This window comes from Callorhinchus milii, unplaced genomic scaffold (genome assembly GCF_018977255.1).
Source record: "Callorhinchus milii isolate IMCB2004 unplaced genomic scaffold, IMCB_Cmil_1.0 Scaffold1, whole genome shotgun sequence".
Classification (NCBI taxonomy): Eukaryota; Metazoa; Chordata; class Chondrichthyes; order Chimaeriformes; family Callorhinchidae; genus Callorhinchus; species Callorhinchus milii.
The window spans coordinates 27687776-27714831 of NW_024704742.1; the positions used below are offsets into that span (position 1 = coordinate 27687776).

The 27056-nt window shown below is 41.8% G+C and overlaps 1 protein-coding gene across 1 annotated transcript in view; it reads left to right on the forward strand.

Moving 5' to 3' along the window:
* Positions 1–27056, forward strand: part of LOC103181334 (protein diaphanous homolog 1-like) — a 924060-nt gene that overhangs the window by 58273 nt on the left and 838731 nt on the right. Inside the window, exon 8 of the mRNA XM_042340721.1 lies at positions 8527–8641. Coding sequence (XP_042196655.1) covers positions 8527–8641 — 115 coding nt within the window. The remainder of the gene's footprint in view (positions 1–8526; positions 8642–27056) is intronic.

Here is a 27056-nt window from a genome sequence, read left to right on the forward strand (position 1 = left end):
TGCTGAGCAAAGCAACAGTGACTTGAGAAATGTCGAGGACTAATATTGATGATTACTCTGGTCAGAGTCTGAAAGGTACACATGGCAGCAAAGCTGAATGTAACGTTCTCTTTCATCATTCTAAATAACAAAGCAACAGTGCTGTTATCTTTACATTTCCAGTCATCTTTTAACTATGTAGAATTGCAATAATATGACATGGAAACAGGCCTTTTGGCTCAAGTAGTCTATGTCGTTGTTTATATTCCGCCTGAGCCTCCACTCCTCCAAACACTCTCTCCTTTACCCCTCTATTCAAATTCTCCCTCACATACGCATCAAGTTTCTCTTTAAATATGTTGATGTTTTTTGCTTATACAATGTTGCTTTCAGCAGTTAGTTCCAAATTCTCATCAATCTCTACATGAAGAGGTTCCTCCTTATTTCACAATCTGCTGAAATCCTTGTCCACGCCTTTATCACTTGGCTCAACTAAAACACCCTCCTCGCCAGTCTCCTCTCCTCCACTATTCACTATTCTGCTGCCCGTACTCTCACCCGCACTAAACTCCGCAGCCCGATTACTCCAGTCCTTGCCAAACTTCACTGACTCCCTGTCACAGAGCAGATCGACTTCAAGATCCTCACCACTCCATGTCTTGGCACCCACCTATCTCCAACCTCCTCTCTCCCCACAGCACTACCTGCTGCCTCTGCTCTACTGGCTCCGGCCTCCTCCTTGTCCCTCGAATCCTCTGATCCACGAACAGCGGCCATACCTTCAGTCATTACACCCCGAAGCAGTGGAACTCCCTCCCTCAACCCCTTTGCCTTGCCCCCTCTTTCCCCATTTTCAGGTTGCTCCTGAAGACTTACCTCTTCGACCATGCCCATGGTCACCTTCCCCCTCCCCCGGGCTCAGTGTCGGGTGCCGCCATTGTTAAGTGCCCTGGGATGCCGCCCAGTATGGAGGGCTCTATATAAATGCAAGCTGTTGATCTGCTACTGACTGTCCTATTCTTACACCCCCTCATTTTGGACAAGTGGAATTAGCCTACCAACATCCGCCTAATCAGCAGACGGTATATAAATTCCAGAATATTGGATTGTGTATACTATTTGCTGAGTAAATCAAAATCTCCAAAGACAGTGGCTGTTAGCCTGATCATTAATCTAAAATTTGGAAGAACGAATCCCACTCTTGCATTTTCACTGTTAATGGCTGGGATCTATCTTGAAACTGGAAACATAAATAGCCATGTTTAGGACAGAAGGGGGCCATTTAGAACAAAACATTAAGATCAGCAGCCATTTCCTATCCTGCCACTTTACTCACTCCATGCGTTGCCTTTAAGACTGACCCATTCACATTGCAATTTTTATATTTATTTTACATTTGAATGATGTTTCATTTTGGGAGGATGTCTCGGAATAGCTTGCACAGCTGGCTGAGCACTTGAGCTGGGGGTGGGAGCTGAAGTGGAGAGAGGAGGTGGGGGGGGAATGATGACCCAAAGCACAGTCAAATGCGTGGGGAGGTGGTGAGTTGGATGGACTTGGGGACATAGTTCCAGAGAATGGGGGCAGAATGTCTGAAGGCTCGCCTGCCAATGGTTGGGGGATACGTTGGGGAATATGAAGCAGGCCAGTTTAAAATATTGTTTTGGAGAATCAGATTGTTAGTTGTGCAAAATTTCATATGATACACATTAAGATATGTGGAATATGTCACCCATAGTAGATGCTTCAAAGCCCATTGAATTGTCTGGTCAAATTGGAAGAGAATGTAATGTGCAAGTTACTGAAACTCAGCTGATTCATGGGTGGGCGAATCTTGCAGCCTATTTACAATTATAATTTAGGTTCAGCTGCTCTTTCGTCTCAGATATTAAAATGAAAACAAGTCTCTGAAAGGAAAAAAATACATAATAACTCTGTCATGTATGATAAAGAATAATATGTTAATATCTGAAGCGATTTAGACATTAACATAGTGTTTGGAGTGCTGAGAGGAAAATTAGACAATGGTGATGGGGAAGAAAGGTTAGTATAAGTTTAGCATACTGTAAGTAGGATTCCAGTTACACTTTTGCTCCAATAATTATGCAGCAATTTAAAACTATATAAGTTTAACAGGGGCTATGGATTGACTGAAAGGTATTTTAAAGTGTATTAAATAATTGGAATTCGCCTGTAAAAAAAAAAAACAGGAACAGGAGGAGGCCACTCAGCCCATCGAGCCTGTGCCACCAGTTGATTAGATCTTGTCAGATCTTTTAATCCCAATGCACTTTCATCATAACCTTTATACTACTGCTATCCAAGTATCTGTCCATTTCTCTTTTAAACATTCCTATTGATTTCATCTCTGCAACTTTCTGGGGCGGAGAATTCCACATCTTCACAAACCTCTGTGTGAAGAAATGCTCAATGCCCTCAGTTTTAATCATCCTGGTTGTTTTTAAGACTGAATCCCCTTATAATGGATCCCTCTCCCAAAGGGAAGAGTCATCCATTAACTAACCTGACAATTCCGTGCAATGAATGCACATGTGGGTAAGAGGAAAAATGTAGAAAATAAATAGCAAGTGGTGGGTAGTTGTGTAACTTACATAGATTGTTGATTTCTGCAACAATCTTGAATTTTAAGATAATAATAGTAATAATAATAATCATTTTTGCATTTGATATAATGCCTTATCACGTTTCGAGACGTCTCAAATCGCTTCACAGGATACACTGTAAAGTGAATTGACTGTGTATTTGTGGGCGAAACATGGAAGCCAGTTGATCATCTGAAATCAATGCAAAAAACAGCCACCCCAGGGAGACAATAACTTCCCTGGTCCTATTAGCAAATGCATGGATAAAATACTTGTGGCCCAACTAATGGTATTCAAACCCAGATGACTAAAGGCAAGATTTATTTGAGGCTCATAGCCTCATGGTGCCATTCTCTAACATTGTGATTCTTCAGCTTGTGGAGATGGCATTCAACTCATTGGTGATATCCGCCCTGCTATTTTGACATGTATCACATAGAGATGGATTGGTGTTTTCCTGAAGCCTTACCGGGCAGCATATCCTGAACAATAAAAGGACACATCTAGTGTACGGGCTATATTTCTTGAAGTGTAATGCACACCTTTCCAGGAGCACATTTGGATTGCTGGGTCAATTGTGTGTGATAAGGTCAGGCTGATTTTCTGCACATTGAGATCCTGAACAGTGATTATCCCGGTTCAGCTCTGGTGGGTGTGTTCATTTCATGAAAGGCGGGTATCTCTCCACCACTGGCTGGAAACTATTCCCCGGGTGTGTGTTTGGCAGCCATGCAGTTTGCACGAGTAATTTCTTTGATACTTTTTCTAACTGGCGACACCCGGGACACACTTAAAATGGTAATAGCATGAAATAAATCTGTTGAAAGGATAAAGGTTATAACCCACTCTGTGAATTCATCATTGAATTATAACCCTGTAAATTTATCCTGCATAGTTATTATTATACGGGTTCCCAAAGAGACTGTGCTGTTGACACAAATAAGCAGTATTTGGATGAAAGGAGATTATCATTATTCATTAAATGGCTGTGAAACTCTTCTTTTGCTGTTGTAGTTGCTGCATATTAATAATGGGTCAATAAATAGGGAATCAATTTCGTAGTAAGTAAATCACAGAGTAATCTACATAAATGGCTCCACATAAATTACAAATGTATTTATGCATACTCCTGTCCAAGCTGAAAAATTTCTGTGCTTGGCATCCCTCTCTGCCTGTTAGGGTAAAAGTTATTCATTTTGATTTTAACTCCTCTTGTGCCGTAGGCAACTTCACTTGCCTAATTAAAATGGGAAATGTGAGTGAACAGCGCAGAGTAAAGTTAAAAGGTTGTGGTTCACAGGTGACTCACTGGAGCTCTGGTGAACAGTACCCTAGCCTGGTTGTCACTACTGAGCTCACACTGCAAGCTACATTGCTACAGGGAGTTATTGACTGAAAACCAATGTTTCTTCTCCTTTAGCTTCTTATTAAAATGCATCATTGTCTGCTGAATAGTTTGCCTGTCGTGCTGCTGCTCTGTCATCAGTTGTTGTAGACATAGGGGCAGTGTATTCACAGGCATCAATTCTAATATCGCCTACAAGTATGCACAGCACGCCTTATTGCCATGTAGATTGATCTCATTTACACTCCTCTCAGTATTGAATTGGTGGATACACATGGGCAACAATGTAACTTTTACTCAAAAAGAAATACCAAAAACTTACTGTGGAATAAAGTATATTGTCAGCAATTATATAATAATTATATAATAATGAATTATATAATAATAATGAATTATATTATATTATATTATTATATAATAATGAAAGTATATTGTCAGCAATTGTACAATATGGGATTGAATCTGTGAGTTGCATTAGCAAACCATGTGCAAATTTTGCAGGCTGGGCTAACCATATGCAAGTGCAGGAATTGCAGGCAATTGTAACTCTGTAAGCAACCACCAAAGGAAAAGATTCCAGGTAATTCTGTAATTCTTGCATTACACAATGCAGGGTGTATTCGTTTGTACATTGGTAACCAGGTTGCAAATTTTGCACATGGATTGTTAGCCCAAGATGCAAAATAATAATAATAATAATAATCCTTGCATTTGATATAGTGCTTTCACATCTTCTAGACGTCTCAAAGCGCTTCACAGAATATACTGTAAATTGAATTGACTGTATATTTGTGGACGAAACACGGCAGCCAATTCTGCACATCAGTGTTGCATAAACAGTTGTGGATTGAAGTGACCAATTTATTATTGTTTTTTGGATCCTTTCAATGGATCCTTTTTGCAAATAAAATAATAGAATTCATATTTTTGATAGTCAACGTAGGGTCACTAGGTTACCTGGACTCCTGTTTGCACATTTGGCCAAGAACCCTTTAGCAAGACGTAAACAATGAATCAGAGGATTTTAAGTGGTGCATTATTTCACTATTTCATACTATTCAGACATCTGAAAGCTGGACCAATTTGCAGTGCATTAAAGTCTGACCTTTGTGAGGAAACAGGCAAAATATGATGAAAGGAGATGTACTATTGTAGACATCAAAAATTTACATTCATATAGAGCATTTTGTGTCACGAGAATGTCTTAAACTGCATCACACAGCTGGCTGGGAGCCCAAACTGGGAGCTGGAAGACAGAACGGGACAGGGAGGGGAAAACAGTGACGTATTGTATGGACTCTAAAGGTAAAACCCACAAAACATACAGTCAATTCATTTTACATTCATTTCTGTGAAGCGCTTTGAGACGTCTCAACGTGATAAGACGCTGTATCCAATGCGAGGATTATTTATTATTGAAGCCGAATTCCCTTCTCTTTCTCATCTCCCTCCCTTATGTACATACACAAACAAACAGGGGAGAAATTCCACCTGGGTTCAGATTTTCTCTGTTTATGTAGCATTTGGAATTTGCCAAATTATTGAATTTAGTCTTAACTTTGAAGTCAGCTTTCTTTTATTTTGAAGAAATCCGTCTTCAAAATTATGGCTGTGTTTACGAAATTGCCAAATTTTGGATCCTCTAAAATTGAAGATGAACAGAATAAATCTAGACACAGGTGGATTTTTACCTCTCTATATTGTCATAATCTCTCGTATGCCTGGACTGATTCCTGGGATTTGTATTCTGGCTGAATTATTAAAAAATGTAAATTGGTTAATAAAATAACAAATGAAATTTCAGATGAGATGAGTATGTTTATCTCAATGGATAAGATATATAGATATCGTTATAAATGTTATATGAAATACCTACCATGATCCCAGTTATTGGAGGTACTTGGCGAGTTAATTAAACTACAATGAAGAGTCAAATCTTCTGATAAACAAGTACTTGTTTTCTCCATCTACTTTCTCGGTCTCTCCTTGACATGCACCATCCAACGACAAAGATGGCTGATGGGAAAACTTCTTCCAAGAAATTTCATCTATTTGTTCTTTTATTGCCTGTTTTATGCATTTGCATTTTTTTAATAATTCAGTCAGAAAACACATCCCGCAGTGTATGTTTCGTCCTATATTCCAGGAATTGCATGGAGGCACAGAGGTGATTATTACATGTAGAAGCCTTCCTGTGAACTAGAATTGCTCTCAAGAGATCATTTTTTCCCACTGTTGCTACAGGACTTAAAAAAGGTACGCTGGGAATGTGAAGAAGTAATTACTGTTTCACAACTAGATATGTATTCGCTGGCACCTTGGTTAACTATATCCTGTTCTAACCTTTTACACTTTCTACAGAAACTGGTTGGGGTCTGAAATATTCTGATGAGCTGATATTCTTATGTGTCAACCTGGTTCAGTTGGTAGCACTACCGTTTCTGAGTTAGAAGGTTGTGGGCTCAAGCCCCATGTCAAGACTTGGAACTCACATAGTATAAGATGGTGACCATATAGTGCCGTGCTGGGGGTGTGCTGTTTTGTTGGAGGTTTCATCCGCCGGTTAGAACGTTAAAAAATACTCTATCTGCCTTTTCTGATAGTTTCTCCCAGTGTCCCGGCCAACAATCCCTCAGCTAAAATAGCTAAGGGGTTGTTGGCCAGGACATAGGTGTTGGTTGCCCTTTGCTGTGCACAAATTGGCTGCCGTGTTCACCCACAAAAATACAACCACTCCACTTTACAGTATATCCTATGAAGCACTTTGGGACATCCACCTGATGTGAAAGGCACAATATTAAATGTAAAGATATTATTATTATGAGATTATATCATCCTCAATGACATGTGGGACACAAAGAGAAAGATTCCAAACGACACTTTGAGAATATAGGTAGAAATTGTGATGTTTCTTAACCCATTCCTTGTGTTAATTCGACCAAGGAACAGGTTTAAGAAAACATTACAAATTATATCCTACAGAATGTTCCATCCAAAAATCCTGAAAGGCCATTGTATCCTGAACATTTTTGTTGGGTCTGTCTGGGCGTTTGTTCATTCATTTATTGTTGGTGACGTTATTGAGGTATGTCTCCACACTCAGTGCCATTGGATATGGACCCTGGAATAGTTTCCACATTGAGTCATCCATGGTTTCTGTAGGGTTGCACAGGCATAGGTCACCTCCAAACCTAACAGCAAGGCTGAGATTGGGAAGAATACCATCTGCATAAATGCCCAAATCTTACAGGGGAATAGTAAATCCATTATGGTTTCCTCTTGGACAGTACACAAATCACATTGGATCTCACTGGTGAAACAGATCTGAAGGAAATTTTGCAAGACCAGCATAAATGTGTCTTACATTAATAATCTCTTCAAAAAAAAATAATAATTTGGTCACTCAATCCACAACTGTTTGTAGGACACTGCTGTGCTGCTGCCACGCTTTACTCGCAAAATACAGTCAATTCACTTTACAGTATATTCTGTGAAGCATTTGAGACTCTTGAAGACATAGGGTGCTATATCAAATGCAAGGAATATTATTACATTGGGCTCGTTTTTTTGTCTTTAATTTTGTGGTGGCGTTCCGACCATGAATGGGGCACCACTTCCTGGTGTTCCTTCACAAACTTCTTACAAAAGGAACATAATCTCATGTGTTGTACTCCGCTGATTACCTCATTTCACTTAAGGTGCTTTTCAAGACTTACCTGTTTTAGGTTGTCTTTCCCCTCTGTACTCCGCTCGGCTTGCAACTAGTACTGGGTGTCCAGCCGATACCGTTAAGTGCTTTGGGATGCCCTCTTGACGTGAAAAGCACTTTCTAAATGTAAATTTGCATTGTTTTGTCAATTGCAATACAGAAATGACACACACATATATACCCACACAAAGCCAAACACATACACATATGCCTACACATATACCCACACACATAACCATTGGCCAACCAACAGCAATTGTCAGAAAAAATAACAGTAAATATGGCATCTCGTACCAGCCGGAAAAAGTGCTTCTTCTCAGGACACTGAGTAAGACTCCTCTGAAGAATTGCATGTAACGTCACGTTGACCAACAAGAACTTGTTTGACCTGAGAGCATGATTGCTCCTTTATTTTAATACAGACTTAGTTGCTCTTTGAGAAATAAGAGACCACCCATTTGGTGTGTGTTATCAAAAGATAAATTATAGAAAGCATGAGCCGAGTTGTGATATTGGTTGGAGGCTGCTGATTTGTGATTAACACCCAGCTCTGCTGGAACAATAAATCCCTGATATCACAGTGGAGCACTGCAGGCAAATTACCTAACCTTGGGTGACAATTCATCATCAAGCAGACACTCAGTCATCATTTCGTGGTTGAACTTATCTTTGAAGTGGAATGTATTATTTGGGGGCGAGACAGGGGCGAGAATAGACTCCAAAGATGCTATTTTTGCAAAGTTATCTGTTGATGATGTATTTATTTTAGAATTGTTACCAACTTTTCTCGGACTGCCTGAAATCCTTGGAAATGACCAGACATTGCAGGTTTATGCCTTAAGCAAACACCGATTTCCTCACAGTTTTTTTTCTTGACGTTCCCTGTAAAGATGTGAATGAAGTTTACCAAGTGCTGCTCAATCTCATAAAGGACACGCCAGCGGAACAGCATTTCCTGTCCATTCTACACCATCTCCTCCTTATTCGCGGCGATTACTACGTACGGTAAGAGCTACCACCATTAACAACTCACCATTTCCATTTTTGTGCATTTTGCTGCCACACTGTTGAACGTGTTTTGCACTCAGTACAAGGGTTATTCAGAGTAAATCATTATGGTCTGAAAGCGGTGGATTTTTTCCTATGGGTGATAGAACTGTCATCAGTTGCATGAAGTTGTAGATTTTGTTGTTTTTAAGCTTTGCTGCGATGAAAGTGTACACCTGCCTAATTGGCATGATCAATTCAAACAGTACGTTGCATTTACAAAGCACCTTTCGCGAAGGAATACGTTTCGAAATGCTTCACAGAGGCAGAAAAACTTGAGTATGGGAAACCTGTGATCAGGGTCTATTGGGGATTTAGTATCCATTGACTGCGACTCATCTCTCTCAGTGAAGTCATTTTGCTGCACCTCTTATCATAGGGTAGACTGAGACAGTTGCAGTCTTCTCTCAGTGCCATGCACACACAACACAATTCAGTAAGTCTAAAGACATCATAGGTCTGCCAGTACTCTAAATCCAGTGACTATGAATGGCAGGGACCCAATCAACTTGGCAAAAGAGAGAAGATGATTCTGATTTATGAGGAGAAGCTATACACAAGCTGAAAATATTCACACTGAAGAAGGAAAGGCTCAGAGAAGATCTTATTGAAATATTGCATTCCGAATGTGTTCAAAAGAGTAGAGATAAACTGAACCCCATTAACGTTTAACATGGTTAAAATTCTAAAACAAGGGGACCAAATTCAAAGAGGCAGAAGAGAAGTTGAACAGATACTTCAGATCAAATTTAATTGCTTTTCACAGAGTGATAATATATAAAATGCACGAGCTTGGAGAGAGATTGTAGGAGAAAACTCAAAAGGGAATTAATCAGCCAGTGAGTATAAAGTAATGTCTAATTATTTAGTTATTTATTTTGACTTTGGGGTGAGTCAGATGGATGTGCAAATGTTCTTTCTCCAGTCCTATACTCCTTTAGCCAATGATTTGCTATGGAAAAATCGTATTAGAACCGTAGCCAGGTATAGCACAGAAGAAAGCCATTCGGCCCATTTTGTCCAGACTGGCTCTTTTAAAAAAGCAATTCTTTCAGTCCCATTTACCTGTCTTTACCTTAGGCCATTGCACTCAAGCCCTTTCCCCCTTGAAGATTTTGATCTTAAATTCTCAGTTTCTGTTGACATTTTAACATTTACTACTGTGCTGACAAACCTCTTACCAATATCGATTGAGTATTTAGGAACCAAAAATGTGAAACCTGAACCGAATACAATAGACTTTACAACAACAAATTGCTGTTATGTAGCATCCATCACATTGGATAACATCTTGGAGCACTTCACAACCATAGTATTGGACACTGAGCATAGGAGGAGAGGGCGGGGGTGGTCATAAAGGAATGTTTTTAGGTGGCATCGGGGAATGAAACAGAGGGATGGAATGAGAGAGTTCCAAAGGGTGGGGACATAATTGCTGAAGGCTTGGCCACATATTCTGGGATGATTATGATGCGGGTGGGGAGATGGGGAGAATCTGGGAGAATCTGAAAGACCCAAAGGTTGACCTGTGGGTCTTTGTCGTGTGAAGAAGACCCGAGATTTTCATGACCATTGAAGCACGTTTCGTTTATTGCTTTTCTTTAATCAGTGAAAACCACAAGTGCTTTGAGGTATTTTAATCAGATTCATACGAGCTGGCCTCAAGCTGATAAGTTTCCATGTAAACAAACACCAACTGGTGTTGCATTCAAAAAAGAATACTTAAGATGAAGTCGGCCACGCCACAGCAGGATTCTTTCATTTCCTCATGGTACTGCGTTATATTGTCCTCAGATTGTTTCTTTGTTTTTTTAAGTTTTTCTTAAAGGACTCTTTGATGTAGACCAATAAGAAGCTGTTACGAAGCACTGCACGATGTTACGAATAAACAGAGCTCCTTCCACACTTCAGGTTTTACTGAATTAAGAAAGAAATCCTACGCTGGTTTAGTCAATGACACATAATTTGGGTACCTTTTTTTTCCTAACTCCCAAAAAGTCTTCATAATAATCAATAATAATAATTGCATTACTGCTTTACCACATCATCAAAACACCTCAAGGTGCTTCACAGGATTTATTACAGAGAGTAGTAACTGTGTATTTTGCAGGCAAAATCCTGCATTACACGGCTTACTGGTTATGGTATTTAATCAGTAAAAGTTCAGGGGGCTAACAATTGCTTGAACAAAATGCATGTACTATATTTAATAATTTGCTTAGATCAGAGACATAAACACATTCCAGTTATTCTATTGAGTTAATGTATAGCTTCAAGTAAAATAATACACAGGTGCTTTCAGGTGCTTTCCCGATGTGGAAGACATGATGTAAACTTAAACTGTAATTCTGTTATATTAATCCAGGTTTATCTTTGATTTGTTTGTTCAGATTTGAAGACTGCTGATATATTTCTGCTCCTCATTTAAAAAGCTACAAGTTGGCATTTGTGTCTAAGATCAATTCACTATGAAATAAATTATTTTCTTTGATTCAATCTTGATAAGATGCATATATATAATATACTATATATAATACTCTATGTATGTATAGTACTATATATCAAATATATTGTATATTATACAGGATAGAATATCAGATTTGGATATATATTAAAAATTGATGCCCGTTTTCAACGATAAAGTCTTTCAGAAGCCAAAGGTGCTTGTTAATTAAATTCAGCAAATTCAGCAGTGTCATCTCGTTGAGGGCACAAGCTGTGACTGGACTTTATCTATTTATATTTCTTCAGCAAAGTAATTGTGAATGAACTGAATAATTATCAGTCTGAGCTTATCTTGTCCAACGAGTAACACCTTTTCCCAGTTACAACTCATTTCTAATGTTCTTTAGTCGCCATGTGCAACACTTGATATGGTATCTGCTGTTGCACTGAAGTGAAGATGTGCTGTTTCATGACCAAAGGCATTTTGATTCCTTCCTGAAATTGCAGTATTCAGTCTAAATGCATCATGTTGGTTATCTACAATGACCGTGTGATGTTAACTTGCTCCAGTACTGCAGAAAGAATGAATAAAGCAGCTTGCAATTTTATATTGCCTTTCCTTGCTGAGACATCGCAAAGTACTTCACTAGTCATTAATGCCAAATACATTTTTGTAGGAGACCATCCTCAATTTGAACCAACAAGGTCTTGCAAACAGCTTTGCGGTGAACAACCGATTTATCTGGAGGATCGTTGATCAGGGCACCAGGAGAAACTACCTTCGTAGTGTCATGGAATTACTAAACATCCATTTGAAGAACATGCAGATTAGACAGACAGCAACAACAACACAATTACATTGCATAGCGCCTTTCACTTTGGGAGGACGTCCCAAGGCGCTGGACAATCAGAGTTTTGGACCTGAGCTGGGGTCGGTATTGGGGAGAGTGGAGGGCAGGGAGGATGCAGGGTGATCGAAAGCACCCCCTCCCTTGCTTGCCCTTGAGATGGGTCTCGAAGCAGGCAAGGGAGGGGGTTTCCTTGCAAGGGCAAGATGGTTTTCCAGTCGGGTTTTCGTGCTGCTCACAGCACAGAAACTGCTCTGGTCAAGGTCACAAACGACGTCCTGACCATGTGTGACCAGGGCTCCCTCTGCCTCCTCCATGGACTACTCAATCCTCCTCCACTGCCTCTCCTCCCACTTCAACCTTCAAGGTTCTGACCTTGAGTGGTTCAGGTCCTACCTTTCACACCGCCTCTACTTCGTCGCAGCAAACAGCTTCTCCTCCAGCCCCCTCACTCGTGCGGTGTTCCTCAGGGCTCTGTCCTCGGTCCCCTCCTCTTCACCCTCTACATGCTCCCCCTTGGTGACATCATCTGCAGACATGGGATAAATTTCCGCATATATGCGGATGACACCCAACTATATCTCTCTGACTCCACCCTGAACTCCAGGACTACTGGCGTCCTGACCGACTGCCTGTCCGACATCAAGTCCTGGACGAGGGCCAACTTTCTCCTACTCAATGTCTGGAAGACCGAGGCCTTCCTGATTGGCTCGCACCAGCACCTCCGCACCTCAGGCATTGGCAGCATCAGCCTCCATGGCTGCACACTCAACCTCACTAAGCCAGTCAGGAACCTGGGTGTCTTGTTCGACCCTGAACTGTCCTTTCTCCCCCACATCCTCGCCATGACCGGCACTGCCTACTACCACCTCCGCAAAATTGCCAGACTCCGCCACTACCTCACCCTTCAGGCTGCCAAAACCCTCACCCACGCATTCGTCACAGCATGGCCTGACTTCGGGAACTCCCTCCTCATCGGCCTTCCCAACTCTTCCCTTTACAAGCTGCAGATCATCCAAACCTCTGCAGCTCATGTACTCTCATGCACCAGGCTCCATGACCCCATCACTCCCACCCTCACCCGACTCCACTGGCTCCCCATCCCCCAGAGGATCAAGTTCAAGATCCTCATTCTCACCTTTAAGGCCATCCATAGCCTTGCCCCCTCCTACCTCTCTGACCTGCTGACTCCCTACCAACCTGCCCGCTCCCTGTCTCCCGCTCGACCCGCCGGGCTTTCAGCCTCTCTGCCCCCACACTCTAGAACTCCATCCCATGGTCCCTTCACCTCGCTTTCTCCCTTCCTCCTTCAAGGCCAGTCTCAAGACCCTTCTCTTTGACCAAGCCTTTGGTCTCCTTCCCACCTTTCTGCCTTCCCTCACCCCTACATATCCTCCTCCCCCATGCTCGGGCCCCGACACCTGACTGTTCAGCGCTTTCGGACGTTCTCCCGATGTGAAAGGCGCTCTATAAATGTAATTTTGTTGTTGTTTTGAGGTGGAGGGACTGTGGGATGGAATTCTAGAGGGTAGAGGCAGAGTGGCAGAAGGCCTGCCCACCAATGGTGGGGCAGGTGAGGTGGGGGATGTGAAGCAGGCCAGAGCCTGCTGAGCGGAAGGAGCGGGCAGGATGGTAGGGGTTTAGGAGATCGCAGAGTTAGGAGAGAGCAAGACCATGGAGGGTTTTGACGGTGACGACTAGGATCTTGAATTGTATCCTCTGTGTGATGGGAAGCCAGTGGAGTTGGGCAAGGATGGGGGTCATAGAGTCACGGAGGCTGATAGAATCATAGAATGTTACGGTACAGAAGGAGGCCATTCGGCCCATGAAGTCTGTGCTCTTTGACAAAGCGTCACTTTCACTGACCCCAATCACCAGCTTTCTCCCCATAACCCTGTAAACCCATCTTCCCCGGATACCTATCCAGTTCTCTCTTAAAAGCTGTTATCGAATCGGACTTCACTGCCCTTTTAGGCAGATCATTCCAAATTCTAACAACTCGCTGAGTGAAAAAAATTCTTCTAACCTCCCCTCTGCTTCTTTTGGTAGATATCTTAAGACTGTGACCACGAGTCACAGACACACCTACCAGCGGAAACAACTTTTCCCTATCTCGCCTGTCGAAACCTTTCATGATCTTGAAGACCTCTATCAGGTCCCCACGTAACCTTCTCTGCTCTAATGGGAAAAGTCCTAACTTTTCCAGCCTGTCCTCATAGCTAAGCTTCCCCATTCCTGGTATCATTCTCGTGAATCTCCTCTGCACCCTTTCCAGTGCCTTAATATCCTTCCTGAGGTAAGGTGCCCAGAACTGGACGCAGTACTCCAGCTGAGGCCTAACCAGTGTTTTGTACAGATTAAGCATAACCTCCCTACTCTTATACTCTATGCCCCTACTAATGAAGCTCAGTACACCAAATGCCCTTTTTTACTGCTCTATCTACCTGCTTTGCCACCTTCAATGAATCGCTTACTTGAATGCCCAGATCTCTCTGTACATTCACTCCCTTTAAGATTGAGCTACCAAACCTATATTGCCTCCTATCATTTTTCCTACCTAAGTGTATCACCTCACACTTATCCACATTGAAATCCATCTGCCACATGTCAGCCCATTCCACCATTCTGTGTATTCTTGCAGTTGGTTACAGTCCTCCTCACTATTTACTACCCTACCTAACTTTGTATCATCTGCAAACTTGGAAATAGTGCTCCCTATGCCCAAGTCCAGATCATTAATATATATTAGAAAGAGCAGTGGTCCCAATACCGATCCGTGGGGGACACGGCTACACACTTCCTTCCATTGCGAGAAACACCCATTAACCACCACCCTCTGCATTCTGTCACTCAGCCAGTTCCTAATCCAAACGGCTACTGTCCCCTTAATACTGTGGGCCTCCAGTTTTTTATTAACCTCTTATGCGATACTGTGTCAAAAGCCTTTTTAAAATCCATGTAAATAATGTCCACCGCATTTCCCTCATCAACCCTCGCAGTCACCTCTTCAAAAAATTCTATTAGATTTGTTAGGCAAGATTTGCCTTTAACAAATCCATGTTGGTTGTCTCTAATTACCTCGTGTTCCTCTAAGTAGAGATTTATTTTGTCCCGGATTACGGTCTCCAGTAGCTTTCCTATTACCGAAGTTAGGCTGACTGGCCTGTAATTTCCAGGCTTGTCTTTCTGCCCCTTTTTGTAGAGTGGGGTAACATTAGCTACTCTCCAGTCTCTTGGCACCACTCCTGTGTCCAATGATGATTGAAGTATAATGGCCAAAACCTCTGCTATTTGAACCCGTATCTCCCACAGCAACCTTGGGTGAAACCAATCTGGTCCTGGTGACTTATCAATTTTGAGTCCAGTCAATCTTTTCAGAACTTCCTCTCTGTCTATAGTAATCTGATCTATGTCATCTACCCTGTCATCCAATACTGTGGCATTTGGGGCATCCGTTTCCGTTGTGAAGACAGATGCAAAGTACTCGTTTAGTGATGATGCGGGAGAGGACATGGGCTGCAGAGTTCTGGATGATCTGCAGTCTATGGCGGGAGGAGTTGGAAAGGCCAACAAGCAAGGATTTTGCCTTACTTGTGGGAGCAGTACCAGTGGACAGGGAGAGATTTATGATGTCTGTGAGTAGAGGAGCAAGGAGGTGGAGCTAGAAGGTAAGGAGAGGGGTAGGGATGGTGTTGAGGGAGCAGGTGGTCGGTTTCAAGCGGGTTACAGTGGTGGTGAGAGAGGAGGGGGAGACAGGTTCGAAGGTGTGGAGGGAGGAATGGGTAGGGGCCAGGGTGAGAGGTGGAGATGGGCGTTGGGTTAGTAGAGGTGTAGAGACAGCTGAGCGGATCCCCTCACTTTGGATTTCAGGAAGTCCAGCATCGTCTCACAGTTGGCATTGGAGGTGACGATGGGTGAAGTGTGAGAGGGTGGACAGAAGAGCTAGTTGCTGATGGAGAAGAGGATCCTGGTGTTTTTCTTGGCCTCCAAGATTGACTTGGAGTAGAACGACAATTTAATGGAGGCGAGAGTAGAGCGGTAGGATTTGTTAAGGTCCAGCCAGATGGACCAATGGACTGTTAAGTTCGATTTAAGCCAGTTGCGTTCAGCGACATGCATCTGTGCTTTAAGGGAGTGGAGGTGGCTGGTGTACCATGGTGATTTACGTGAGTAGGAGATGGTTCAGGAAGTGTGGCAAGCAAAGGAATTGAGATTGGAGGAAAGGGAACTGTGGAGAAGAATGACCGAGGAGGATAGGTCGTTGCAGGAGGAAGCCTAGAGGGGAAGTAGTTCAGATGACTCCAAGGCAGCTGAGTGGGAGGGGGGGGAAGATTTTTTTCCATGGGTGGTAGGAGATGGAGGTAGGTTGGATGGCGGTGGGGAGAGGGATTGAGGAGTTAAGGGAGATGAAGTGATGGTCCGAGACCCCAGTTTAACATCTCATTTATTTGGTCAGCCGGGTGTCTTCACGCATCAGAAAACCATCACTTTACTTAAGAGTATCCAAACCAAACTGAGAGTTCCACATATATATGCCAACTATATATGTGGAGTCCTGTAGCTCAGTAGATAGAGCACTCACCTCGCAAGTGAGAGACCTAGGTTTGATTTTCGGCAGGGCGAAATGTTGGGCAAGTTTCCTTACTCCACATGCTTCTGTTTACCTAGCAGTAAGTTGGAACCCGGTTGTTAGGCGTTTGGCAGATCGCTTTCCAGGGGTAAAAATTCCTTCAAAAAAAAAAATTGGTCACTCAAAGCGCGACTGTTTATGGGACACTGTTGTGCGCAATTGTCTGCCGCATTTTGCCTACAAAATATACAGTCAATTCATTTTACAGTATAATCTGTGAATTGCTTTGAGACGTCTAGAAGACGTGATAAGGAGCTATATGAAATGCAAGGATTATTATTATTAGCCACGCATGGAAATTGCCATGTGTCTGGAATAGAATATGCACTCTGTCCCTGGAGGATTACACACAGCTTTTCTAATTTCGGAGAGAATGAGGTGTGGGTTGGCAAAAGCAAAAGCAAACAATAACAAAAAAGCAAAGGCTTGGGGATCCTAGCGCGTATGTTGAGGTTCTGTTGAATTTAATGCCTCATGATATTAGTCTTATTAATGAAACCAATATCTCACCTGAAGGAAAATTCTCCAACAGTGCAATGTTTCCCCAGGACTGTACTAGAGTATCAACTTATTCTAGCAAGCTTATTGTTTAAATCGCTACATTTAGCAGCTTGACAGATTTCACACACATTATGAATGTGTAATTTTGACTTGGTCTTTTTACTGGATCAGAGCTGTATATTTCTTGGAACGTAGAAGATCATTGGGGTTTCCGCTGCTGAGATCAACAACCTTTGGCTTCATTCAAACGTAGTATTTTCCAATAGTGCAGAGAATTTTTTGTCAACTAGTTTTACATCTATCTTGCACCAGAAGGGCAGTGCCTCATTGGAAGAGCTATTGGAAATGCAGTGGACAGACTTTCAGTCAGACTGTGAAGTAATTTGTGCAGTTGCATGAAAGATAAACTTAGAAATGCCTTGCATCCATTCTTAATTGTCCCCCTGACTTCAAGCAGCTGATGTCAGCCTTTATGTGTGTTGAACTTCAGTTACCCTGTATCTTTGATGTATTTTCATGCTTATAATTAATGAACAAAATGCCAGCAGTAGTTTTTAAATGTAACTGCAGGTTATAAAACACCATTGTTAACTCAGTCATACTCGTGGTTCGAACTCCAGTGGAGGCGACTCATATTTCTGAAATAAAATGTGAAGCTCTTCACAAATTATGAGATGTGTGTAGCTCAATAGATCTGTGTAATATTGCCTCCCAGGATTGTGATTATACTGGTGCTTTATAAAGCATGTTCCCTCTCTGTGAGGAGATGGATTTAATCATGTGGAATGCAACCTGCACTCTCCGTGTTCCTTAGACCCAGTTAACCTGAATTAGTCCACTTCACAACTGCCATCATTCTCTTGTCTGCTACATTAACATTCATTACATTAAAAACCATTATAATAGAATCAATTAGTATTTTCAGAACCTCTTCCTCATGCATTTATAATATAGGGAAAACGTTTTCCAAAGACCTTTCCTAATCCTACGCATTCATTAGAAAATACACAGTCATACACTTTACAGTATACCAAAAATAACTTGCATTTATGTAGTGCCATTCAAACGATGCAATACATCCAATGAAGAACTTTGAGACATACACCTAAAGTAAAAGATGCCTAATCAATTGCAAGGATTATCATTTTTTTATTATTATTATTTTTAGTATTATGTTATTATGTCTAAAATAATGGCGGCAAACAGGGTTCAGGTACAGTTAGAAACTTTGTCCCATGAATATTCTTAATAAGATCGACAAGTATTTCGGACCCGAGCTGCAGGGTCAGGATCGGGGAGGGTGGAGGGCAGTGGGGGGAAGGAGGGTGACTGAAGCCACGATCGAAGAGGAGGGTCTTGAGACTGGTCTTGACGGAGGCAAGGGAGGTGTCTAAGTGGAGGGACTGCAGGATGGAGTTCCAGAGGGTGGGGATAGAATGACTGAAAGCCCGCCCGTCAATGGTGGGGCAGGTGAGGCAGGGAAGGAGAAGCAGGCCGGAGCCCGCTGAGTGGAGGTAGCTGGCAGGTTGGTAGGGGTATAGGGGGTTGCAGAGGTAGGGGGGGAGCAAGACCATGAATGGCTTTGAAAGTGAGGACCAGGATCTTGACTGTATGTGATGGGAGGCCAGTGGAGTTGGGCAAGGATGGGAGTGATAGGGTCATGGAGCCTGGTGCGGGAGAGTACATGGGCTGCAGAGTTCTGGATGATCTGCAGCCTGTGGAGGGAGGAGTTGGAAAGGCCGCCAAGCAAGGATTTTGCGTATTCAAGCCTCGATGTAATGAATGCATGTATGAGGGTTTCGGCGGCCTGGGGTGTGAGACAGTGGCGGAGCCGGGCAATGTTGTGGAGGTGAGCGATGGCAGAGTGGGTCATGGCACAGATGTGGGTAGAAAGGATAGTTAAGGATCAAACAAGAGCCCAAGGTTCCGGACTGGTTTAGTAAGGTGGAGTGTGCAACCATGGATGGTGATGCTGTCAGCGCCTGAGGTGTGGAGTCGCTGACAGGAGCCAATCTGGAGAGCCTCAGTCTTGTTGATGTTCAACTGTAGAAAGTTAGCTCTCATCCAGGACTTGATGTCTAACAGACATTATGTCAGCACATTATGTCTCTGACTCCACCCTGGAGTCATGGGTGGAGGCAGAGAGGTAGAGTTGGGTGTCATCCACATACATGTAGAAGTTGACGCCATGTCTGCGGATGATGTCACCAAGAAGGAGCACATAGATATTGAAAAGGAGGGGACCAAGGACAGAGCCCTGAGGAACTCTGCACAAGATCGTGTGGGTGCTGGAGGAAAAGCCGTTTGTGGAGATGAAGTGCAGATGGTGTGAGAGGTGCGATCTGAACCATTCCAGGGCAGAACCATGAAGGTTGAGGTGAGCGGAGAGGCGGTGGATGAGGATAGAGTGGTCAGCGGTATCGAAGGCAGATGAGAGGTCAAGAAGGACAAGGGGCAGGGGGAGCCCTGATCGTAGATGGACAAAATGTCATTCGTCACTTTGACCAAAGCTGTCGCTGTGCTGTGGGCAGCACGGAAACCCGATTGAAGGGATTCGTGAAGGGAGTGGCAGGAGAGGAAGGAGAGAAGCTGAGAAGCAATGACTCATTCCAGGACCTTGGAAAGGAAAGGGAGTTTGGAGATGGGGTGGTAATTTGAGAGCAGGGATGCTCCCAGTGGGAGTTCTTTAAGGATAGGAGTGAAGAATATACAGTCAATTCATGCTATATCAAATGCAAGGATTATTATTTATTTATTGACAGCCATTTTTAAAGAGGTGGGAACGTTGCCAGTGGACAGGAAGAAATTTATGATGCCTGTGAGTAGGAAAGCAAGGAGGTGGACCTGGGAGGAAAGGGGAAACTTGAAGTCTTGTTGATTCCTAAATCTTTTATAATGGCTAAGACAGACCCTGGGGAATAGATGAACAAATAAACAGTTTAAAAACACTTTGGATTGTCTCATCTTCATGAAGTCGAATGTGAACTGTATTTGTGTTTCTGAATGAGCCAGGTGCTGCAGTGAAGATAAAGGGAGTTCATTCTAACCTCTAAGAGTCCTGTAGCTCAGTGGCTAGAGCACTTGTCTTACTAGTGAGAGGCCTGGGTTCGATTCCTGGCAGTGCGAAATGTTGGGCAAGTTTCCTTACTCAACCCGCCTCTGTTTATCTAGCAGAAAGTAGCAACCCGCTTGTTAGTCAAGTGGCAATCAATACCACACACACACACACCACCACACACACCAAAACAATTGGGAGTAGTCTGGGGCTGGGGAAATATTCCACGCTTAGTATTATAGGATGGTTCACTGTCCGACAGATGCTCTCTGCTTGTGTATTAGTTTTTCTCCTTTTTTCTGTATACATAGTGCACATGTGGGCAGAGGCAAGCAGGGAGAATGGCTTTTGCAATTTTCTGGGGGGGCAGGGAACAGAAGGAAAGGCGGTTCCAAAGGGTTACCTGCATATTCAGTGCAATCATCCAACAAGGTGTAGTTTCTTCATCACATAAATTATTTGATTTCACATTGAAAGAGATGATGCTTATCTCATTTTATGAAAATGTTCATGGTACTCTTCACTCACACGGGAATATCTAATTGAACCAAATGTTCTAATTGTAGCTTATAACAATTGTGAGACTACTCATTATACCACAAGCAAATGTACAGCAATGGTATTATCAGCAGTTGCAACTGGAGGCTGAACTCACTCTAGAATATAGAAGAATTAGAGGGGATCTTATAGAAACCTATAAGATCATCAAAAGGCATAATAGAGTAGATAGTAGGAGATTATTTCCCCTGGTTGGAGAAACTAAAACCAGGGGTCACAACCTTAAAATCAGAGGCCAGCCCTTACGCACTGAGTTGAGGAAGAACTTCTTCACTCAAAGTAAATGTATGGAACTCGATACCCCAAAGGACTGTTGACGCTCAGTCCTTGAACATATTCAAGACTGCGATAGATATATTTCTTATTGCAAAAAGGATTAAAAGATATGGGGATAAGGCAAGGTTAGGTTATTAGCTGGAGTTAGATTAGAAGATCAGCCATGATTGAATGGCGGGGCAGGCTCGAAGGGCCGAATGGCCTACTCCTGCTCCTACATGTTATGTTATGTGCATGTGTAGTGTAACAGTTTAGCTCTAAATGTGGCTCAATAGAATTTCTTTAATAAAGCGTTCACAGTTGCAGAATGGCTGTCTCGTTGATGGAGCATTGTTAGAGTTTCAAAATCCGTTCCTTTCATCTGTCTGGGTATTTGAGCCGGTTTCTGAACAGAATTAATCGGGTAACAAATTCCTGCAACATAATGCAAAAAAAAATGAACTAGGAACTGGCTGGAATAGAACAATTATTTGGTGCTGAATCAAACTAGAAAAAAAATTCCTGGTGGCAATCTTAGAAAAAACCCCAAAATGTGAGAACTATGAATTAGGTGAACAGGGTTAATCTAGAATGATTTGCAAGGCACAGTCTAACGAAGGGTCGTGGACCCGAAACGTTGACTCACTTTCCTTTCTCCATAGATGCTGCCTGACCTGCTGAATTTTCCCAGCTCTCTCTGATTTTGTTTCAGATTCCAGCATCTGCAGTATTTTGTGTTTTGTTAGTCTAAATCATGTCTCAATCCAGGGAATTCCATGGACTGCTGCCACGATCAGTTCTGTTCACCATCACTGCAAGGACATTAAACAGCCAACACAGCTTTCATTTTAAAATTTCCACCTCTATTCAGAAGCCCAGGGCACTTGTGCTATTTTCTAATTGAGGGATGAGACAGGACTCTTAGGCTCTGCCAAATCTACCTTTGAGTCATCCCTTAGATGGAGAAGAACAGCTTTATATTCTAGGGAACTCAGTTGGCACAATCGTGTGGCAGAAATTCCACCTGGGTCTAGATTTACTTTATTTTCTTAGTATGGACAGGGCATCCAAGAATTTGATAACCATTGATTTCAGGTTTAATTTTGAAGTTGGCCTTCTTTAGTTCTTATGAAGAAACTGATAGAAATGAAATTCAAATGAAAGCTATATTTAAGAATTTGCCAATTTATGGATATTCTGAGTTCCTGAGAAAATAGTAATAAATCTAGACCCAGATGTCTGCCCACCTGTGCCATCTCAGTATGTGGTACAGTGAATTTGATGTGTCGAGGTTTGCCCATTGTCAAACACCAATGACAGTGTGGGACATGTTACCCATACAAACAGATCGTTTCTGAACTAATAGATTAATAAATGTTTTAATCCCAGCTCTTCCTTAATATTGTCCAATATGAAGGGGAAAATGCTGAACAAACACTCATGGAGTTAATTACGGAACTTGGATAGTATAATAGCGCAATCCCAGAGAAATTCCTCAGGACTTTCTTCCTGTGTTGNAAAAAAATCTGCCAGCACTGTAAAATCTTTAATTGCCATTATTAATGGCCGAAGAATTGGCCAGTGTTACTTTACTTTGTGAATTCCATTGTTTCAGATGGAATTCAGCTTTAAAACACGTGTTTATTTACTTCTGTGATGTGTTGGCGCAATCATGCTATAGGCTACTGTAGAAGGGCCGGAAATGGCAGGTTGGAAAGCAGGGTCTATCAAAACATATTCCTTCAACTGAAGCATCCTTTCTTTTTAGATTTTTAAGCTTTCACCCATCCATTTATTTGCCTTAGACAGATTTCAGCTCTGTGTGCAGACATTCACCTCCCATTAGACAGACCTCATTTGTACATCCCACATCTTTGCACTATCGAGGCTTTGAGGGTCAGCAGACACAGAGGATAATTAGGTTGGTGCATTTGACGTAACATTGCTCTTTAAACAAGTGTTCACTTTTGACAGACCTTGACAACCTTGGGGGATGTTACTTCTTTTCTAAGCTCACAGTTTCATGAGAAACCAGTTTTAAGAAAAGTTGTTCTGAGGCTAGAGCAGCTTATCTATTTCATCACAAAATCAGACCTTCAAAAAGCCTTAAGATTCAGAAATCACACTTTTCGATGCCGTCATGTTATTCTTAGGTACTGCAGACAAGATGGTTGGATCTCATGAGCAGATGGAGAATTTCCTTCAGAACTTGTGAAATCATTCAGTATCAAATGGCTGTGTTGTGTTTGCTGTGGTTATTCCCCATCCTGCTGTGTGTTGGAGCTGAGGCATTCAGTTGAATGTACCCTAATGTTTTTTAGCCGATCAGCTTGCGATTCTGCGGGTGTCAACTTTCATTCTTAGACAGGTTCCTTTTAGGAAATAATATCTTGGGATAGGGTATAGTTTGGGACATGACATGCCCATACGACTGTCTGGATGGTGGAAGGCGAACTGGATGGACCTTGGTTTTCATTTGCCAAGCAATTCTTATGTTCTTATGGTAGTACTCCAGCCAATGGCATATCCCCAACTAGCAGGAGCAGATGGCCACTTTTAACAATGGCCTCAACCAAACTGTGCTTCTTTCAGACACAATTTCAGTTACTACTATAGTAATAAATGTTGTTTTTGGTGTGAGTTGTTGTAAATAAATATTTCATTCAAAATGGAAGCCTTCTGTTGCAGTGGCAAGGGAGCAAAGGGCTGCATTTGAAATGCTGATAGGCAGCATTGAGAAAGCTATAGATTACATCACTGTCTTTTTGGCCAAAACAAGAAGAGACCACAAGCCTTTCTTAGCTGCAATAATTTGGTCTACAAAAATGAAGCTTACCAAAATGATAAAACAACCACAACTATTGTACATCAAGCACAATTATAACTGTTGGACTTCAGGACGAGATAAATTGTCTAATTGGAGGCTCGGCAAATCTTTGGAGTCCATTTCCAGTTTAGTGAAAGATTTAACAAAAGAACACAAGTTATTTAGTGGATTGGACAGGGAATCGGCAAAGAATATCTCTCGATGCTAAGTTCCAAAATAATAAGACCTTGTGATCACATCATCACAGTCCAAGATGAATTCCAATCTGCATAATCCTCAGATTGAAATAGACAACTTTATTTCCTACCCAGCTCTCCATTGCTCTGAAAAGGATGGAGTTGCATGTCACACCTCGATGAATACAATAGAATTTTTCTGATGCTCCATGTAGTTGAAAAAAAATTGCCAGCACTCACTTTGTGGGCACCCACATGAAAAATTGCAACTTGGTCAAGGTAAGCAGAGAATGAGCCGGGGCTTGTGGAAATCCGGCACAAGAATCTACGCAGAGGAGGAGAGAAAATTACAGGAGAAAATAAACAAAACCAAGTTTTTAATAAAACTCAAGCAGCGAGCTGAAATTTAAGTGCTTAATGTTCTTTAATATTTGTTCTGATTACTGTATTTCAAAGGAGTTAGTCACCTGCATTCTCGCAGTGCACGTGCATTGAATGAAATGATTTGAAAAACTAACACATTATTCCTGCATGGTGTATTTGATATCTTTTTTCCTCATGTAGTGCACACTTCTATTTGCAATAAAGTTGAATGATGTATCTCTAGATGTGAAGTACTTTTTTTTTCATCTCACTGATATTCAGTCCCCAGTTACTGAATTCNAAAAAAATGTTTTAACCACAGCCTTGAATGCCATTGATGCACATCATTCAGATGAAGTTCCTAAATGTTTTGACTGTTTGTCTCGCTGTTAGCACACACGCCACATTTGAGATTGAGATGGATGTAGGGGGTCGGGGAATGCACTGATATGCAATGCATCTCACTATGTACCAAGTATGCTAGTTGGATAAGAACTGTGCAGCAATTGAGGCATGAGATTGCCAACCGGTGAATAGTGTACAGTGAAAACAAGAAAATAGGGAAGTAGGGATGAAAGGAAAGGATTATAAGGAGGCAATGGTTCAAAAAACAATGTAAATAAAATGTAATTCATAAAATGCTGTCTTTTCTGTGACATTAACACATCAGTCCACTTCTTTCCAATAGCCAGCAGCCAGCATGCTCCTCTTTCAAGGCACTTTAATGTTGCTGGACTGCATATCCAACTTTTGCTCTCATTGGAGTTGAACGTCTCTTTGATGGGAGGACAGGATTTTTTCGACTCTGATCTCTGTCAGTGAAATGCCATGGACAGTCACTTGTCATACAAACGTCTCAGGCTCAATGTTTTCAGTATTGAGTGCCTGCTACCTTTTCATTCCAGTGGCTTAAGATGTAGAGCTACAGCATCTTGTGGATTTTATTTAAATGTCAGCTTTGAGACGTTGATCTTGTGTATTTGGAACATATTAGTTGAAATGGAGAAATATCATCTTGGGTTGCATAAGCTCTTGGTTTATTTGTTTTTTGTAGTCCCAGGGGCATGAATAAAACAGTTAATGAGATAAAGGCAATTTTTGCAATGGAATGAGAGAGGCATTAATTAAACTGCATTCTATTTGTTTCCCTTACTCTCCGTATCAGTGCAGACTTCATCCTCATGTTCATAGTGGAATCTAATAATTGCAGCAATTCCTTATGGGATTTTGTAATAAGGAAACCAAGTAGCTACGCCTCCTGGTAACCAGAAGTATGTCATGCTAAACCACTTCTGGAAAGCAGTTCCTGTGAATCAGAATGATGTACTTTGCATACTTATTTAAAAAATCCTGTTAGAAATCAATGCATGTTAGATCTTGTTGTTGTTTACTATTTCATCAAACCATTCATGTGACTTTGAACTTGAACATGGGTAGCAATGTTGACAGACTGGTAACTGAGAGATAGGAAAGCTGGTGAGAATTCTTGGCTTGGGAAACAGCCAGAAGTAAAGAGGGCACAAGGTTTCGGAGTGGAAAAAACACACTCTAAGATGTCATCACAAATACACAGCAGGAATCACAATCACTAAGCGCTGCACGGAATATAATGTAAAGTCCAGTGACTCTGTATTTTGTGTGGGGAAACGCAGCAGCCGGTTTGACCACAGCAGTGTCCCACAAACAGCCATGGAGTGAGTGACCAATTTTATTTGGGGGACCATTGGCCAGGGCACCAGGAGAAACAAGATTTACTAAATTTACTGCAAAAGTAAACGCAAAATAAATGCATGAATGTGTAATACAGAATCCGTTCTTCTGCATCCTCATTGAAGTGACTAATGTTTGACCTCATGTGCCTTTTCTTGATATGATTTCAATGACACACTCACAAATAAAAAATGCAGATAAATCCCGTACTGTAATATATTCCTGAGCCATATTTTCAATCTCTTCCTTCAGGCACCACGCCTGCCAGTAAAGTCTGTTTAGGTTCATGTATTTGTGATCATAATTTGTAAATTAATTAGTTTTGTCTTTGCATGTTTTGTGTGTGTTATATAATGTGCACATGTTGATCTGTGTTACATCAAGCGCAATTCTGAGATTCATTTGGATAAAATTGAATTAAGCCTCTAAACCCTAATAAAACATGCATCTTTCCCAACATTTCAGAGCCCTATTACTTTTCCAATGTTCTCTCCTAACCACCACCCCAACCTCACTAAATATCTCCTCAGAGCTCTTTCTCTTTCCTAAACTCTTTTTTTCCTTTGGATTCATACCTAATTTAGATGGAAAGTTGCCCAGAGCAATTGCCCAGAACTGTTTAATGCTTCAAAAGACAAAGCTGCAGCATGTTTAAACAAACACAAAGTGTTTTTGAGCGTTATTGTGCTCTGTGTCTTCACACAGTGCATTTGTTGATGAGAGCTGAGCACTGTTCTCCTCCAGAATAATTATGTTTTAAAATTGAATCACAATTAATTATAGGTGCGCAAGCCAATTTAGTGAAATGGACTAAAGCGAAAGGGATAGAAGTTATCTTAGGTCGTGTCAACAAAGGAGCTAGGTGGAGTATACTGAGAATACCTACTTCTTCTGCTTGAGTTCAACTCATGGTATCACAACAAATTATATATTCACATTCAAGTTTGTTTAACTTGATATTACCATTTTTTGGGGGGGTCAGCAGGATGTTTGGCACACATGGAA